Raw genomic sequence first — 20,000 nt, 5'->3', positions numbered from 1 at the left:
GCTCTCAGTACAGTAGATGCAGTTGATTATGATTTGAGTCCTCCGAATATGGCAGAAAATATCCCATGATGCACTCTGATGCACTGGTCCGATAGCAAAAGATCCAAAAAACAACATCGACTAACACACGTGGACGAAAGTTAAAACCTTTGTAAAGATTTTCTTTTAAAGCATTAACCATGGAGGCTACATTTTGAGAACCATGTCAACCACAGCTCCAAGGCTTGTGTGTGTGCGTGTGTGTGAGTCTGTTGGTGCATGTATGTTTGTGTGTGTATGTGTGTGTCTTTGTGTGTGTTTCAGTGTGTGTGTTGGTGCATGAATGTTTATGTGTGTGTGTGTGTTTGTGTGTGTTATTGCATGAATGGGTGTACACTTATGTGTACCGGCACTAACATCATGCAACTTGAACGAGGGGAGCACACACACTGGGGGGGGGGGGAAGGTGTTGAGTCCTTACTCCGCCCTACTGGTTCCCAGCCTCAGTTGCAATGAGCGCCTCCAGTTTGGGAGCATAGGAGCATTGGAGATCAGTTATTATGTAGCTATTGTTGCTTCCCATTGAGTGTTTAGTCACTCATCACGAAATACTACTGAGAGACTTGGCAAACCAGTGCGATCATTATCTGTTACACAACTATCTTGAGTCCTCTCAAAATGGCGGAGTACCGCCGACCAAATATCCCATGATGCCCTCTGATGTACAAGGCCTACAGCGAAAGTGGCAAAAGACAACGACATGGACCCACTGCGGTGGCTGGGTTGTGAGGAGGCCAGCGGGCGTATCTCTCAGAGGCTGCTGAAGGTGAGGGCAGCGCTCAGGGCAAGAGCACCGCGAGTAGTATCTCTCTGTCTTGCGTCGCGAAAATAAAAAGCACAAAATAAATCTCTCACACACACACACACACACAGACACACAACCTAGGGTTGTCTCTGCCTCTTATCCACAGCTGTCAGGCTCCTTCACACGGTGCTGCCCCCTCCATCCCCCCTCAGCCAAGCCAGCCACTCCTGCGTGCTTCGGAGGGTACCCACACACACACACACACACACACACACACACACATACGCGTGCACAAACTCACACACAAAAGGTCCACAAAGGCACACAAACACGTGCACAAATACAAGAACATGCAAACGCTGATGCACCCATACATGACACATTCAAAGGCACACGGACACACACACACACACACAGCGTGTGTTGTACAAGGAATATCAACCAGAATTGTACATACCCATGTGTCATCAATGATAATAACTAATAAGGAACCAATCTTAGTCATAGTATATATCAATTTCTGACAGGCACACACACACACACACACACACACACACACCCACACACACCCACACCCACACACACGCACACGCACACAAACACACACACACACACACACACACACACACACACACACACACACACACACACACACACACACACACACACCCACACACACACACACGCACACAAACACAGAAAACATCCCCTCTTCCGCCTCCTCTTCCTCATCCTCCTCCTCCTCCCCTATCCCCACCGCCTGTGATGTAAGCCAGCAGTAGGCGCACCTCTGCAGTGGGGGAGATAAGGTGTAGCTGAACAGCACCACTGCAGGAAGGCATGTGGGACTAGGGGGAGGTGGAGGGGGGAAAGCCCCAGCATGGAGATGCTATCTCCGGGTTACCGGTTGGCCCCTCTGGTCTCCCCTTAGATCCAGAGCGACACGACAGTTGCTCCTTCCCTCCGGTGGGAGACAGCCTGTGTGTGTGTGTGTGTGTGTGTGTGTGTGTGTGTGTGTGTGTGTGTGTGTGTGTGTGTGTGTGTGTGTGTGTGTGTGTGTGTGTGTGTGTGTGTGTGTGTGTGTGTGTGGATCAAATGGCCCCGGGACTACCAAGGGCAGACAAACAAGGCAAAACATTTAAAAGAACCAAACCTAAAAGCACAGGTAGATCTCCCTGCAGGGTGGAACTACGTGGTTCTCTTTCCGCTGAGGAACAGAATGGAGGAAGATCCAGTGCTGCCCTGACATTGGGCTCTCTCCCCAGGCCCGCGTACAGCTCCATTCAAAATGGAGAAGGATGAATATGCAAAATCAGTGATTTTAATGAGGAGTGCTGTTGGGAAGGGGGGGCCGGGAGGGGGGGGTGTTTGGGGAAGAGGTGGAGGTTGTGATCTGCCTACCTTGAAATTGGTTAAATTTGATGGTGCCCATCCTCTCCCCGTTCCGGAACATAACTTGACCCTGATAGGAAGAGAGGGAGAAAAGATCAACATAAACATCAGACACCATTCAATTGTCCATTACATAATCATAATCACTGCCGTTTAGGAACATCATTCCACACCGGCAAGAGTTTCTCCTCAATCCCCCTAGAAAAATAACATCCAGTCATCAAAAATAAGCATTTTAATGGAGACGCAGTTTGATCTGAATCATACACTCTTGCACACGATGAAAGGGAGCTTTCTCCACCACCTAGTAGCAGCCCGACCGTGGCAGACCAACTTTGACGGCACACAAAGGGTAGTGTCTGACTTCTGGGACATTGCATCTCATCTGACTTAAAGTGGGCAGAATCCATCTGTTTTTGCCTTGTACACCAAGCCTACTAATGATGGCAGGGCGAGGGTAGGGTGCGTCGGTTGCCCTGCGGTTCCTAACCTTTTGGTCCGACGGCATTTTGGAATCTATTGGAGATGGAGTCTAAGCCTCTCGGTGCTACGCAAGACGCCCCACCTATAATGCCTTAAGTAATGCCTTTCAGCCAGGCACCTGTATTGTGGGTTATATATTTGATCCCTTCTAAAGTTAATGCCTTCCTAAAAGGCTTATTTACCCATCAAGACATCTAGAGAAAATGCTATTCTATTTGGTCAAATGTTCAGCTCCTGGCTACGACACAATCTTCTCTGCCGCTGCGTGTCTCACTAAATTACTTTTATATTATTAATTTCCCTCACTCTCTCTCTCACGCTCTGCGTCCCTCTGGTCATGCAAACATTTTAACGAAGGTTGTATATTGCTGGCAGCCCATAAAAACAGGTGAGATCCGACTTCACACAGGGCAGATCGACAGACACACATAGAGAGAAAAGGAGAGAGAGAGACGGAGAGGGCGGGAGGTAGGGAGACAGAGAGAGAGTGAAAGGCTGTGTATTTGCATTGGCTGATTAAACACAGCTGAGGGGGAAGATGGGAAAAGAGACTGGAGAGCCAATTTTGGTTTCAAAAGATGGCAAGCTTTGAAGTGCCAGGGCAGGAACCCGCCCCCTTTATTTGAGTCCCTGCTTTTGTGCGGCATCTTTGAAGTTTGCGCATGTGTGCATGTGTGTTTTTTACGTATGTGTCTGTGTGTGTGTGTGTGTGTGTGTGTCTTCTTGCATGAATAGTAAAGCATTTGTGCCTATATGCATAAAATGATTATTCTTATGGTGATTCACAAGATGTTAGGGATACGAACTGTGTCTGTGTGTGTCTCTGTGTGTGTCTCTGTGTGTGTGTGTGTGTGTGTGTGTGTGTGTGTGTGTGTGTGTGTGTGTGTGTGTGTGTGTGTGTGTGTGGGTGTGTGTGTGTGTGTGTGTGAGTGAGTGAGTGTGTGTGTGTGTGTGTGTGTGTGTGTGTGTGTGTGTGTGTGTGTGTGTGTGTGTGTGTGTGTGTGTGCTGTCGTGCATGTGTGTGTGCGCACTTGTCTTGACGTGGCAGGTAGTTGTATAACGCGCCCTCAGGTAATAATTTCACACAACCATGTCAGTCTGAACTCGGCAGTGCTCACGAGTTCCCTTTGTTACATATGGTTCTTTTTTTCTTGCAATCTTTTTCGCAATATGCAATTATTGTTCAGGTGGAAGTGGGACAATGCAGCACACCTGAGCCCTGTGTGACCCGGGCCCACCTCCCTGGCACCTGTGTGTGTGTGGACAGGGCCAGGCCGTCCCGGGGGGTAACGAGCGATGCCAGGGGGGAGGCCAGGACCACCGATGGGGCTGTTTTTCAACCGAGAAATGTCAGCCTTTTAAAAGCTACAGGAAATAATATTTTGTTTTCAAACTGGCTGTACAGAGTTGTGTGAATGTGAATGTTGTCTCATAAATTTACAATTGTTTTTTTCGCTTTTTTGGTCGAACCAATCATAGTCGTACTTTTGAATAATTTCCTATTCCAACTACCTGGTCCTGTCCAGCCCAGAGGACATCACGGCAATCTGGTCGACCACATTATTTTGACAAGATGGATACTAAATGTACCCCAGGGGCCCAATCGGGACGTCTCTTGTAATACTCCGACCGTGAAACACAAAGGATGGGTTTGGTTAATAGAACGCCATTCATCGCAATGATGAACAGACAGACAAGGTTGGACATAATGAATTTAACTGATAATCACATGAGTGTGATTGAGAATAAGTGGACTCTGCATCTTGGGAAAGTATTTTCTTAAAGCATGAATCATGGAGGATACATTTTGAGAAGCGCTTCGACCGTAGCTCCAAGGTTTGTGTGGAGCAGCTGTCATTTGTTACAATGGCCTTAGCCCATGTTCAAGTTCTCAATGACATGGAGGGCATCTTCGGGTTTGTGTGTGTGTTTGTGTGTGTGTGTGTGTGTGTGCGTGCGTGTGTGTGTGTGTGTGTGTGTGTGTGTGTGTGTGTGTGTGTGTGTGTGTGTGTGTGTGTGTGTGTGTGTGCGTGTGTGTGTGTGTGTGTGTGTGTGTGTGTGTGTGTGCGTGTGTGTGATCGTTGTGAGGTTTCACACTGTCTGGGGACCACAGGTGAGACATCCGATTGGCTGTCATGGTTCTGATGCAGAGCCTACAGTCACATGTGGATCATCATCATCACAAAAACACACACCAATCTCTCTCTCACACGTTCACTTGTTCACACACACATACACTCACACACACACACACACACACACACACACACAACTATCTCTCTCTCTTCTACACATACACACACACACAAACACACACACACAAACACACACACACACACACACACACACACACACACACACACACACACACACACACACACACACACACACACACACACACACACACATACACATCTGTCTCACAAGCACACGCACACACACACAGACCATTTATTCCATTTGTCCGCCCTTTCCATTTGCTCCTCAAGTGAGTGTGCAGTGCAGCGTAGGTGTTGAGTGTGTGTGCGTGTGTGTGTGTGTGTGTGTGAGTGTGTGTGTGTGTGTGTGTTGAATGAGATGCCCTGGAGACGTCTCTGGGGGATGTCTGTCTTGCTCGCCAGCCCCCATCAGCAGCCAGATCAATACCACGGAGTCCTTCAACCGCCACCCTGGGACCGAGGTGGCTGCTCCTGATCATGCTACACGGGGACCAGTGTGTGTTTGTCTGTGTGTGTGTGTGTGTGTGTGTGTACGTGTGTGTGTATGTGTGTGTTTATACGCTTTTGTGTGGGTGCATGCGTGCGGGCAAACATAGGTTTGTGCACCTGTGATTGACTCGAAATATATGTTTGTGTGTGTCTGTGTCTGTATATGCATACCATTTGGTGTTTGTCTGTATATCCTACACATTAAAATGCAATCAAACTAGCAATGAACAAGGACAACTAGGTATACATTTTAACTCCTCCGTGGAGTCTGAGTTAATGTGGAACCAATACAAAAACATGATGATTGCTAACTTTGCCTCTTTCGATCTTTTGAGGAATTTAGCATTTCCATAAAGATAAACTGAAAAGTGTACCTGTATCATTTTGTTGGGTGTGTGTGTGTGTGTGTGTGTGTGTGTGTGTGTGTGTGTGTGTGTGTGTGTGTGTGTGTGTGTGTGTGTGTGTGTGTGTGTGTGTGTGTGTGTGTGTGTGTGTGTGTGTGTGTGTGTGTTTGTTCTTTGCTTGTGTTCCATGTCTGTGTAGTACTATCAGGAGTTCCTTTGATCTCATCTTAATGTGATCCTCTAAAACAACAGGTATAATAGGTTTGTCTCAGACTTAGTGCCAAAGATATGCTGCAAAAACATAAATGCCACTCTCTTAAACCACACATAATTGCTTACCACAGTCCTATGAAAGATTATTCAGTACACTCACACTGGCTATTTCCCAGTGGGCTGGAATCTGAACGAGAAAATTGAATTTTCTTTGATAAATACATTTAAATGTACTCCCTTGGGCAATTTTAGTTTTTGTTCCTTTGTGAATATTGATGGGAGAAAAGCGTTGCCCTACAGAGATACAGCAGCCACAGCGGCCCACTGGACCTGAAGCAAGGTACTTCTGACTCAACTTCTGAATGGCTAAAGTGATTTAAATCTCCATGCAAAACGTGCACCGGTTCCTAATGGGTTTCAACAAAGAGGTGCTTTCCCATATGCAGCAACGATACAACTCTGCAGTTAATCCGTTGTCACTCTATGTCTGGTGTGCCAGCGCTCCTTGGTTTATTTTTATATGTGTACTTTCTGTAATAAAAAGGCTACATCTGTGTACTAGGATTAACACCGAGCAATAACCGTATATATAAAGAGGACACCACATGGTGTGTGTGTTTGCAGATTTCAACAAAGCAGCTGTCTTTCCCTTCGCTCATATCCCTGAAGCATGGGGCGGGGAGGGGGGAGAGACCCATCCACATCCCACATCCCCTCTCCCCTGGCTGGGCTCGTCCCCCTCCAGCCTCCCCTGTGCCCCGGAGCATCCAGGTGGAGGACTCCCTGCCAGCTCTCAGGTTCTCCAGGCTCCCTCGGGCGGGTGTATGGGCACAGTGCAACCTCACACACACACACACACACACACACACACACACACACACACACACACACACACACACACACACACACACACACACACACACACACACACACACACACAAGCGCACACGCACACTTACACTTACACGGACACGGACACGCACACACACACGCACACGCACACAGACATACGCACACACACACACACACACACACACACACACACACACACACACACACACACACACACATACACACACACACACACACACACACACACACACACACACACACACACACACACACACACACACACACACACACACACACACACAAGCACAAGCACACGAACAAGTGATAACAAATCAAACCAATTTCCTTTCTTTGTTTCTTTCCATCTATCTTTCTTTCTTTCTTTCTTCCTTCCCCTCTGCCTTATGATCTCTTTGTGATTTTCTTTCATTTATTTACTGTAATTTTTTTGTGGGTATTTGCACTTTACACTATCTCTCCATCTCTCCCTCTCCATCTCTCCCTCTCCCTCTCTCTCTCTCCCTCTCTCTCTCTCTCTCTCTCTCTCTCTCTCTCTCTCTCTCTCTCTCTCTCTCTCTCTCTCTCTAGTCTCCCCCCCTTGCCGGCTCCTTCCCTATCGCCCAGATATGTTTTCTCCTCTCGTTATCTTGTTCCACACTATCTACAACGCCCAAAATACTCCCTTTTGTTATCACTCCATTGACTACCTCCTCTCCTTCCTTCCAGCTGTTTAGGATGCAGTGGTGTGTGTGTGTGTTGGGGGTGAAGATTTAAAAGGCAGCTCTTTAACGTCCCAGCCAGCGCGTGGGCCTAGCTGTTGTAACACCTTCTGGAGCTCTTTCCTTTCCACTTGAAACATAGGAGGGCAGTTCTTTATATAATAACGTGATGAATGATGTAATATATTGCTCAACCCAGGGGCAGGCATATGGGTTGTAAAGTCTATTTTCCCCAATAATGGAATGTCAAATACACACACACATACACACACACACATGCGCGCGCACATACCACACACACCACACACACACACACACACACACACACACACACACACACACACACACACACACACACACACACACACACACACACACACACACACACACAAACACACACACACACTCATCCTTCAGCTAGCATAGCCACCAGGATCAATCTAGGAAGCATTGGAGTGCATCGGCAGCCTCAAATGACATCTATCTGGGCCCCACAGAGACGAGGATGTTTGACACACCTTCTCGGCACTGCGAGGCCCCCCAGGCCCTGCAGAAGAGTAATTAACAGCCCCGCCTCTGAGTGTTGTCCTGACGCGTGAACCCCCTGCATACACACACATGGCATTCATGCTTGTGTGGCTACACTAACAGTAACTCCCCCCTAAAGACACGCTGCGGAGCGAGCAGAGAACTGACATGATGTCTGTGTGTGTGTGTGTGTGTGTGTGTGTGTGTGTGTGTGTGTGTGTGTGTGTGTGTGTGTGTGTGTGTGTGTGCGTGCGTGTGTTTGTCTTTGTGTTTGAGCGATTGGGGGAGATAATGAGATAAGGTTATTTTTAGTAGATTCACCAATTGTTACATGAACTAGGTTTGGAGTCTCACATTTCAGCGCATGCTTTTGATTGCTCTCAGTCTCGCTTGTGGTCCGCGTCCGTGAATGTCAGAATCGTGTCTCTTTCTGTGTCTCAGCATGTGTCTGTCGTATCTTTATCTAACAGAGGGACCGTTCCCAATCATGGCCTGAACCCCATGAGACCCCCGCCCTCCACTCACGGTGACGCCGTTGAAGTTGGTCTCGTTCATGACGTCCAGCACCATGCGTCCCACCTCGCGGTCGTCCACGGTGAAGTTGTGGTTCTCGTGCCGCTGCTTGGTGCGCAGTAGCTCCATGACGCGGGTCAGGGTCTTGGCGATCACCCAGATGCCGTCGTAGGCGAAGCCGTGGAACTTGCTGGCCTCCACGCCCTTCTGCTGGAGCTCGCGGCGGTACTCCCGCTCGTACTCCTTGGGGGTCTGTGGGGGGAGACACACAACGCCTGTTACTTACTCTGTCCGCCTCTCACTGCTCTCTGAACCTCATGATAACCCACATTTATGTTTGAGTAAACTTAAAACAAAAGGTCAACCTGAGTAAAAATTAGGCTCTTTTTTTTAATAATAAAAATAACTTATTTTGTTCCTATAAATTATGCAGAAATGTTGATGAAGATTGAAAACCGAATGTTATAGCTTTTTATATTGAAAAGACTAATGGAAAAAGACCAAACATATTTTACAAAATGCCTTGCTCAGGACCGTCAATTGCCTCACATACCACTTAATTTTCAATAAAGCCTAACCAATTCACTAAACGACAATCCTTTCACAAACTGTGCACTCAATGCGGCTTGCGTCACATGAGTTATTGAACTCATAATTCAGGCAAGATCATTTCACATGTCCCCAAAGCAGTTGTATTCCTTCCGTGGCTAGTTTTACGCAATATCCTTAAATTTAGCCGCAGAAACGCAATAACTATTTATTCAGTCGGGTCGAATTCACAACTGAAATTATAAAACCTGGTTAACGTATAGATTACCATTGCCACACAGACACACAAAACAAAGCGACAAAACAACTGAAGGCATGCGATCAAACTGTCTGAACAAAGTTTGAAGTCTGGGGGACAGAATGCGGCAGAGTATGATTTAGTGGTTAGAATTAGCTCCTCTCCCAGCTAAAAGGTACGGGGTTTGATGCCCAATGTCGGCAGCCTAACTTTTCTACAGGCATCCTTAAACACGTTCACCTCATTCCCCCCTGCTCTTTGAGGACATGTGCATGAACAACTGTAATTCAGTTTGGATATAAGCATCCAGAGTGTAAATAGACCCAGAGACAGCCAGCATCAGTATCATGAATCAGACTTTTCTACTTCTTTAGCTTGGTATTTGTCAGGCCAGATTATGTTGCTAGAAGCAGGGATCTTGAAGCAAGTATTTGGCTATTAACTGAAAACACAAACCAGGCCAGCACTAGTAACAATAAAAAAAAAGTCTGCAAAGGTTTCAAGTTCACATTACGGACTGGCCTCTGTAGCAATACATCTATTCCACAAATATATTAGACTTGCGTAAAATAAGTTTCTCTCCGGTAGAATATCTTCAGAAAACAAAACAGGAAATAAGGCGTCACTCTGCCCCCAGCTTTTGGTTATCTCCTTAAGTCGCTAGTGCTATAACATAGTGGGCCCTATCTTGCCTCCGGCGCAATTTACTTTCTACACTGACGCATGTGTCGTTGCTAGTTTGCAACTGGCGCAGAGCGTTCTTTTCCCTCCACCGCCACGCGTCGGTAAATTAGGGAATGATCTTGCGCCCCAAGGGGCGGTTCGGCGAAAGGAGGTGCACCACAAACCAGGAAATACCTGGTTTAAAGTCAATGGCGCGTTGTTCAGATGCTATTTTAAGGGCGCATGCATAATGTTGCTTGTGCACCTCGCGCATACACTTTGCTTCTCTCATCTACCTAGCCACACATTCTTGTTAAATTATTTGGGAAAGAACAGCTGATACAGCGGTAATAAGTTGTACTTTTAAATCAATGCATCTGCAAACACCGTACACACAAACATCGTGTACAAGTTCATAACTTTTAGGATTGATGAGTATTTGATCGTGAGAAAACATTGTTTTCCCGCGAGTGAGTGTTAAAAAGAATGAATGAATGCGGGCTAACGTGTGTGTATGTGTAAAATAATTAATGAAAGCGGGCGCGCGTGTGTGCGTCCATCTGTTTAAACACACGCAAACTAAACATGTAACGCATAAAACAGTCCATGGCAATGTATATAAAGGGGGGACGCATGCATATTAGGAACAGAAGTCGATAATAATAATGCATACAATACTGGTAAGAAACTATGTTTGTTAATGTACTGCTGCATATATAATTAAATAGAACCATAGTTACCGCATATCATGTGTGTGTTACATTTTCTTTGCCGAAATTTATTTGAGGACTCAGTGTTTCTAAAGTTTCCATGTGTGAATTTGGCCATAAACTGAGCCATTGCAAGTTTGCAATTCATGCAGTCATGCATCTGTCTCATCGGAGACTGCAAACGCGCTGCCAAAATATCAGCTCGTCAGATTCAGAGATTCTTAAAGGGGATGGGAGCTGACGCTCTCATTGGTTTATTGCACGTTACGCCCAAACCCCACCTATGGCTAATTAGGCTACTTCAGACCAACCCTTTTTAGTTTTGAGCCACGAGCAAGAGTCATTTATGCGCCGGTAAAATAGCAACATCGCAATAGAACTGCCCTCAAAGCTACTTGCGCTTGGCGCCTCTCACTTGCGTTTCAGACCGTTAAAATAGGGCCCAGTGTGTCGACCATCGACAGGGACTCACCCGGCCAGAGATGCCCTTGATCTGGCGAGCGCTAAGGGGCTCAAAGTCCACGGCGATGTAGCCCTCCATGGCAGTGAGCAGCTTGCTGGTGGTGCAGTTGGTGCTGTTGGCCTGCTCCCACCAGTTCCCCTGGTACCAGCCCGGGATGATCCACTGGTACTTGCTGCCAAACATGTTCAGGTTGAAGGCCTGGGTGGAAGGGAGTGGGTGGGGAGAAGCAGTCGGTGAGCAATGCATCAGTATTGAAGGATTAACCCCTCAAGTTCCAGATTCTATGCAAGCGTGTATTTCCATGTGAACAAGCAGCTGGAATGCACAATCCAACACGCACGCGGCCATATTCACACACACACACACACACACACGCACACACACACACACACACACACACACACAAACTCCACACAGCAGTTGAAAGACAGTTGGAAGGAGATACAGAAGATACAAAAAAAGAAGTTGGTAGTAATAAAGAGCTTGCTTAGTCTTCTGGTGACAACCCTCTCGGATCTCAAAGGGGCATAAGAAGTAAAGAACTTCAAAAAGCTCAGCTTTATTTGGAGTAAGCTCTGTCTATTTATAGCTAGAAACCCAGCCCATTACTTTAAGATTGCTGCCAGTATTGCATAACCTTGGATAAAGGATAATTTGTTTGTTTATTTTCTTTCTCAGCCCAGTTGTAGTCTAAATTTCACAACCGCAAAGAACCAACAAGAATTAGAGCAACATATATTTTTCCATCTCCCTTTAACTCATCACTCAACACGTCCGGTGATATCAATGAATCGTACTATCATTTCGATGACAACCGTATCCAGTATCCATCACTTACTCCCGTCCATCCCTCTCCTAATGCCCACATATTGAATCCCACCTGCGTCAGCTGTCTCTAGAACAACCCGGAGACATATTACATGTCAGGTTCATCAGTTCAGCAGGAATCATTAATATTGTGTATGTAAAGGAGGGGGGATACATCACGGTGTCTGGTAAGACACATGTGGACGGTGTCAACGCCCTCCCCGACCACAGTGTGTGCATGTTGGTGACTGAGTATCTCTCGCCGTGCGCTCTGGGGACTTACGCAGCAGAAGACTTTGGAGGCCAGATTCTCGTCAAATTGGCCGATGATGATTCTCACGTCGTTGTCCTGGAAACAGAAAAAAAGAAACAGAAACAGAGTCAAGGTCCCTGAATAACATGTGTTTATGAAGTCGTAACCGCTACGTAGTGACTGAAAGGCAGAGCTGCGGCAAACCAAACCACTGGCAGTCATGTTTCAGGACAGCTTTAGGACTCCCTGGGAGGGTCCTGTGATGTGATCATTAAAAAAGGTTGCCATTTTGGATTTGCTTTTAGACAGAAGCAGCAAAAACCACTTAAACACTGTACACTGATATAAACATGATTCTGCACCAATAAAAACATGGCCAGCTGTTTCCCTCCACATTTAATTTCCAATCGCTAACGCTGCCAAGCCTTTTAAGAGCAATTCTGAATTTAGGAATGCCTTTGGTCCACAATGCAGCTAGTGTGGAAGTTCAGGTTTAGACAATAAAGCCATTACAAGAGTGTTCCTCTTCAATATGGATGGATGGCTCTTCGACTATGCTTGATGATAAAACACCTGCAAGACAGGTAGACAGGCCTTAGGCTCTCATGCATAACCCTTCTGGAGTCACCTGAAACCACACACTACACATGATGCCATAAGCTCCAGCCATTAGACTTGCAGTCTTCTTAGAGGCTGAGGCCATATGGGATCACCATACTGTTAATCCATAACAACAGAGACATTACTGTCAGCTAGCAAGCGTTCCCTGTGAACAGGAAATGGAGTGCGCACAGGTCTCTTTGCATGCTGTGATAACGTTCGTAATCATGTTTGTTAAATTAATCAGATTGAGATGTTTCCAAACACATTATTTCGAGGAGGCAAATCTGTCGTGATAGGTTCAGTGATGGTCTGCTATCACAATGATGAGTTACACGTCTTCTAAACCTATTTGATGTAGGTTTGGAATTCGTGCATGCGTGCACCGACGCACGCACACACGCACACGCACAAACAGACACACACACACACACACACACACACACACACACACACACCCACACACACACACACACACACACACACACACACACACACACACACACACACACACACACACACACACACACACACACACACACACAAGGCTAACTCAATAAACCTGACATGGGTTTGATGAATCTACATACCAGCAGAGGGCTAGGGGCGATGTGTGCAAGACGAGTGAGAAGTTTTTCCAGCCTATCCATCCTAATGACATCATGTGGAACCACATCCTACCAAGGCTCAAGTTTTGACTGAGTGCTGGATGTACGGTGGCCAGGAGCAGACAATCAAGAGGGGATTCACTAGGTCAGCGGGGAGTCGGAGAGCCAACGGAGTCCCGGTGATAGTTGTGCCACTCAAGCCCAATAGCAATCATGTCACAGGGTGAATAACTGCCCATCAAAACTGGGGTTGAATATTGATGGCTTGTTCTGTCTGTATGACACCCTGTATCAACTGAGTGTATTTTATTGACTTATGGAGGGGAGTGGTGTGCAGTGGGCGATTTATTAAAGTCATCCATTAAAAACATCTAATGATTATTTTTCCAACAGCCTTTGGTGCGGCTGTAGTGTCATGCAGAACATTAGGACAGGAGTCCAGCGAGACTGAAGCAAGGAGACGGGAAGCATGTGGTGGTAGTTCTTTACAACACGCTACACCTGGTGGATAGTATGGCTGCTACACTGTACCCTTATGTAGTGCTGTATCGAACAGCATAGCATTCACAGCACAACTGGTACTAATACATTTTTGGGACGGATTAGATTGTTTCACCTCTCTTACTTTCTGCACTGACAAAGATATTGCCTTTTTTTGCATAGATTCCAGCAGATTAAGTTATGGAACGGTTAAATATGACAGTTTACAACGTAAGCTTCACATTTTAAATGACCCCCTTTTACCAATTAAAGATGAAATCCTTCAGTTTATGACCTGATTTTAGCCAGTAACACAAGCAGAAAATAATACATTGACACGAGAATACATTTATAGTGTCCTAGGCTAGCGCACCCATAGGAGGACATTTGTGTAATGTAATGAACAACATTGGTCATGGTAGAGTATGATAGAGACTCTGCCTCCCTGAGGCGGTGCCGTGTCTTCACCATATGCTCTGAGAGGCCATCAGAGCCTGGCTGTCCTCTGGGCTGCGGTGCCTCCAGGCTATCAGACTGATGTCCTAGTTGGCTGATGTAGCACCCCATCACAGTCCAAGCCATCCTGTTCCACCATGTGTACCGATAAGCAGGCGACGGACAAAAAGATGGCCGTCCGTCTGTCTACTAACACGTACGTTTGGTCGATAAGAGTATTGTGATGAATTCTTTTTTCAAAGATTCTTTTTTTTAATTATTTTTCTTTTATTCATGAAGATACAGTGGGATAGACTGGAATATGCAAGAGAGGGGGGCGGACATGAAGCTACGGCCACGGGCAGGGATCGAACCCGGGGCGCCCCTATTGGGTCAAATACTGATGAATTGAAGCGATGTGAGTTCATAGGCAGCTGTTTATCTTAGAGCAGGATGAAAATGAATGTAGCTAAATAAAAACATATATGATGGTGATTAACGTAACAAATAATATGATGTGCAAGCGTGGTCAGGCCAAATTTTTACGATTCATGAGTCTTTTGAGCTTAATTGTTGGAGCTTATTAGACACGCACTGTAATGCGTTTAGTTTTTTATACACAAACATGGCTACACACCTGACGTGTTTTATGGGCATGTGGTGGCATTGTTTATGTGTTATTCTTTACTAGACAGCCATCCCCCATCTGGGCCATATAATCACAAAACGAATGTGCAAAGTTCATGTCCCTGTAGATAGATGTGCAGTATAATAGCTATTTATTCCTCTGATATTCGCTGTGATAATTCAAGTCTGTCATGAAAGTTATGCATTCTAAATTGTTCTCATTGGAGCATCAACAAACAATAGGCTTATTCCATGCCTGTATGACCTAATGCTGGGACAAGCATTAGACTGAGCAGGCACTCTCGTCCATTTATTCAAATCTTCATTTATAGATTATCCACACAGGGGCAGAACTGCCTTTTTGGCTTTGGCTTACAGACTACTCTGATTCTGGAGATAAAGTAAGAGGTAGACAGAGAGAGAGAGAGAGAGAGAGAGAGAGAGAGAGAGAGAGAGAGAGAGAGAGAGAGAGAGAGAGAGAGAGAGAGAGAGAGAGAGAGGGAGAAAGAGAGAGAGAGGGAGAAAGAGACAGAGAGGGAAAGCAGAGAGACAGAGAGAGAAAGAGAGAGACGGAGAGACAGAGAGAGAGAGAGAAGAGAGGGAGAGAGAGAGGGAAAGAGAGAGAGACAGAATGAGAGCGAGAGAGACAGAGACGGAGCGACAGAGACAGAGGCAGAGAGAGAGATTGAGAGAACTAGAGAGAACTTAAAAATCACATTTTATCGAACTAACTTAAAATAAATGTTATGTCCATATGTGTGTTGTTGACGTCAGGGTTTGGGGCGGCCTGTGCCTTTAAGGAGGATTCCAAGGTTTGCAATGTTCAGCCCTCCTTGCTGCATCACTCCGTGCTATTTGGGGATTTGGACCAACAGAGGTGCTCTATCAGTTTGAAGGGGGAAGCAGAGAAGAAGAGGGAGTCACCCCACTGCAGACTGGGGAAGCAGCCGCCGCTGGACTGATGATGCTATCAATAATGGGGCAACCAGAGTGGATCAGGTGGTAAAGGGAATGTCCACGCAATTTGTCCTTAGGTGATTCCTTGCTCCGCCTATAGAAAAAGCCACCAAAGTGTTTTTTATAACCTTGAACGTTGTTGGAAAATTGTGTGAGTGAGTCTGTTTTTTTTAAGCTGAAATGTGTGTGTGTGTGTGTGTGTGTGTGTGTGTGTGTGTGTGTGTGTGTGTGTGTGTGTGTGTGTGTGTGTGTGTGTGTGTGTGTGTGTGTGTGTGTGTGTGTGTGTGTGCGTGTGTGTGCGTGTGTGTGCGTACTGTCTAATTGGTATATACCTCATATCTACCGAGTGCATCCCACATCTAAACCCAAACCCTGACAACAATAATGACGACAGGAAGGACAAAGTGAAGGCTCCGGAACCGACTCTGCGTCGCCGTGGCTCCTGGGATCTAACCCTGGGAGAGCGACCCCTCTCCCCCGCTCGCCTCCCAGCACCACTCAGAAGGCCTGGGAGGGAAGGCAGTCATTTGCATATGCAGAACTGCTCAGTGCAGAGGGGCGTCAGCTTAAAATGTCAGCCGTGCACACGCAGTGTGCTGTACACACGTAAGAACAACGGCTTATCACTCCCTTTCCCTCCGTTTCTCTCCCTCTCACCATCTCTCTCTCTCTCTCTCTCTCTCTCTCTCTCTCTCTCTCTCTCTCTCTCTCTCTCTCTCTCTCTCTCTCTCTCTCCTCCTCATGCATTTCAACTCTCCCGCTCTTGCCCCCATCTTGCTTTCACTTTCACATGAGATGGTTTCTTCGTCCTCGACTCCCTCTCTCTCTCTATCTATCCCGTCCACGCCTGCTGCACCTCCATCATTACATCCCTCTCTCTCCTCCCCTCTAAGAGGAGGAGGGGGAAGATGGGGGAAAAGAGTAGGGGACTAGGAGGGAGAGAGGGGGAGTTAGCATCAGGGAAGAGGGGAAGGGTATAGGGAGTACAGATGGGAGGTGTAGAGATGGAAGGAAATTGAAGGGAAAAGCAGGGATGTTGCGTGGAAAGACATGAAAAAATATGGAATCATGGAAAGAAGAGGAAATGTATTGGGTTTGTGTTTGTTTATTTGTGTTTGTATGCGTGTTTGTTTGTGTATGTGTGTGTGTGTGTATGCATGTGTGTCAGAATTACGTGTGAATGGATGTATGTAAATGTGTGTGTGTGTGGGTCTGAGTGTGTGCGTGTCAGTATTGCGCGGGTGTATATGTGTGTGTATATGCGTGTTTGTGCGTGTCAGCATCGCATGTCTGTGTATGCGTGCGTGTGCATGCATGCATTTGTATACGTGCGTCTGTGTTTGAGTGTGTCTGTGTATGAGTCAATACATGTCTCTGTTTATACGTGTGTGTGTGTGTGTGTGTGTGTGTGTGTGTGTGTGTGTGTGTGTGTGTGTGTGTGTGTGTGTGTGTGTGTGTGTGTGTGTGTGTGTGTGTGTGTGTGTGTGTGTGTGTGAGTTTGTCTGTGTATGAGTGTATGTGCGTCTCTGTTCGTACGTTTGAATGTGTGTTTGTGTGTGCGTGCGTTCCACCGTCATTGTGTATGCAATGCATTTCCCCTGTCGAATGTGTATCAAATTAGACAACACAGGTCATCAGGGGTTATTGTGCACACCGCCCCAGCCCCAGAAGCATCCTCATTAGAGTTACTGTAGACTCATGCACAACTGACCTGCTCCCTGCTAGATGCACTGAGATGAAAGCTACCGCTAAACCAATTCATGTCCGGGCTTAAGCTTAGGAGGAAATCATTGCAGATAAAAATGTCAATGGATTTTAACCCAAGATTAGCTAGAGGCAGTCACGCACAGATACAGCAGGAAGTAGAAAATACTTAGTATAGTGTTCCCAGAAGTAATTAGGGAATTTTTATGAATGACCATAGGTGTGGTCGCAGTTTGTTGGTCAGCTAACTGCTTTGTATTGACAGTTAGCATGAGTCCTGTTTGATAAACAATAATCAAATTTTAAGGGTTGTATGTTGAACCCTAGCCCTATGAATTGCAGATATTCAGAAGATTGTCAGATGTCTAGTTATTATTTAACCAATCATGGATGGAGTGGATGGTAATTGTTACAAAATGTGGATTTAAATGTTAAAGTCGTTTATTATTTGCTTTTGGTCTGTAGCCCTATAGCTGATTTTTTGTGCAATTCAAAGTTGGGACTGATTTAAGTTGAATGACAACAATAATTATTCTTGAACACTGGTGTTGACTCAGGTCATAGGTTCCAAGGTCATTGAATTTTTCCTCATGGGCTGTTTCCTTCTCTCCTTTGTTAACGCTGAATTGTCCTCCCTGAGACACTTAGGCCTACCTTGAGCTTCTTGACGTTGACACAGGGGTCGTTGGAGAAACTCTCTGTGTCTGCGATCTGTATGTCTGCCTTCTCCAGCTCATTGGTCAGGTCGTTTCTCACCTGAAACAGGGGAAAGAGAGAGAGAGACAGAGAGAGAGTGACAGAGGGTAAGACAATCGTCAGTGTTAGCATAAAACAAACAAAAACTCAGTCCCTCCCCCTACATGCTAAGCGGCCATGGTCCGTGTCTCCGTCTCGTTAGCCTGCTAGCTTAAAGAAGATGTTGTCTCAGCACAGCTATACTCCCTGGCAGCAAACACTCAATGTTACAATGGTGGTCAAAAGAGAACTGGCCTGGTGCAACGTGTTGCTGTCCCTGCACAGTCCTTTATTGTCAATTAATACTTTGTGTGGATAGATTAGCCTGTTGGATAGTAAAATAGCCTCTCGGGTCCTGTTGCGCATTAAGGAGGCTTCATTGTTGTCAAACTATGCATGGCTGACATAATGAGCCCCCCTCTCTCATTCCTTCTCTCAGGGATGCAGGTCAAAGCCCTACAGAGAAAGCCATTAATGAATAGTTGTTAGCTAATGTTATTAGCTGTTAACCGTTTACATGGAGGGTGAAGTGAATGGATTTTTTATTTATTTTTTTCTACTGGACATCTTTTCTATAATTATTCTTGAATTGAACCGGTAAGAACGATTGGTATTCAGTGTGTCTTTGGCATGTACACGTGTATCTTGCACTGCTGTATTTGCTACTCAATGAACCAAAACGTGCAACCATAATATGCTGAAATGTCTCACAGATGCTTGAATAAACCCAGAAACACTCCCCGTCTGGTGGTAATACGTCCACAGTGGCAGTTTGTCGGCTTTCCTGCCTTAAGAAGAAGTAAGGTCGAGTAGTGATAGAAAGCTCAAGGGCTGCCACAAACTGACACACACAGACACACACACACGCACGCACGCACACACACACACATGCAAACACGCCCACACACACACACACACACACACACACACACACACACACACACACACACACACACACACACACACACACACACACACACACATGTATGATTTATCCTGGAGCTTTCCCAACTGTAAGTCAAGCCTTATTTCGTCTGTCAGCGTCAACGTTGTAATATATAGTATCCGAGGTCTCGCGTTGACCTCTCTCCTTGACCTCTGTCTTAATCCCCCCAGCCCCACTTCAGGTGAGAGTGGTAGTCCAGGCGGGGAATCAGGGGCTGACAGGGAGGGCGGTGGGGCTTGTTGGGGCCACAGAAGGTGTGTGTGTGTGTGCTGGCCTGGATGACTCTGCAGAGCCCTGAGTCTCTGAGGTGAGAGCAGGCAGATGCTGTCTCGCTCCGTGGGGCTCTCAGGTGAGATGTTGTGTTAGTTGTGCTTTGGTTAGCAACAGGAGGAAGGAAACACTGAAGGACAGATGTGTATGCATCACATTTACTGTACCTCAATCATGCAAGGGGAGTGCATTGAAACAACTTCCATGCAATTTACCATTCATAAACACTTTTATATATTAACTAGATAAACTTTGTACAAAAATAAACGTATATACAAAGCACAAACACACACACACACACACACACACACACACACACACACACACACACACACACACACACACACACACACACACACATACACACACACACACACACACACACACACACACAAACACACACACAGATATATTAAAAT

The 20,000-nt window shown here is 46.1% G+C and overlaps 1 protein-coding gene across 1 annotated transcript in view; it reads right to left on the bottom strand.

The window, feature by feature from the left end:
* The window catches only part of gabbr2 (gamma-aminobutyric acid (GABA) B receptor, 2), a gene marked incomplete in the record, with an annotated part of 189,734 nt that overhangs the window by 64,968 nt on the left and 104,766 nt on the right, over positions 1 to 20,000 (bottom strand). Inside the window, 5 exon segments of the mRNA XM_030347822.1 lie at positions 2,186 to 2,246; positions 8,549 to 8,788; positions 11,169 to 11,357; positions 12,250 to 12,315; positions 18,285 to 18,386. Coding sequence (XP_030203682.1) covers positions 2,186 to 2,246; positions 8,549 to 8,788; positions 11,169 to 11,357; positions 12,250 to 12,315; positions 18,285 to 18,386 — 658 coding nt within the window.

The sequence above is a fragment of the Gadus morhua genome, chromosome 22, assembly GCF_902167405.1.
Source record: "Gadus morhua chromosome 22, gadMor3.0, whole genome shotgun sequence".
Classification (NCBI taxonomy): Eukaryota; Metazoa; Chordata; class Actinopteri; order Gadiformes; family Gadidae; genus Gadus; species Gadus morhua.
The sequence above is the reverse complement of the archived record's forward strand: the minus strand, read 5'-3'. Positions and strand labels throughout refer to the sequence as shown.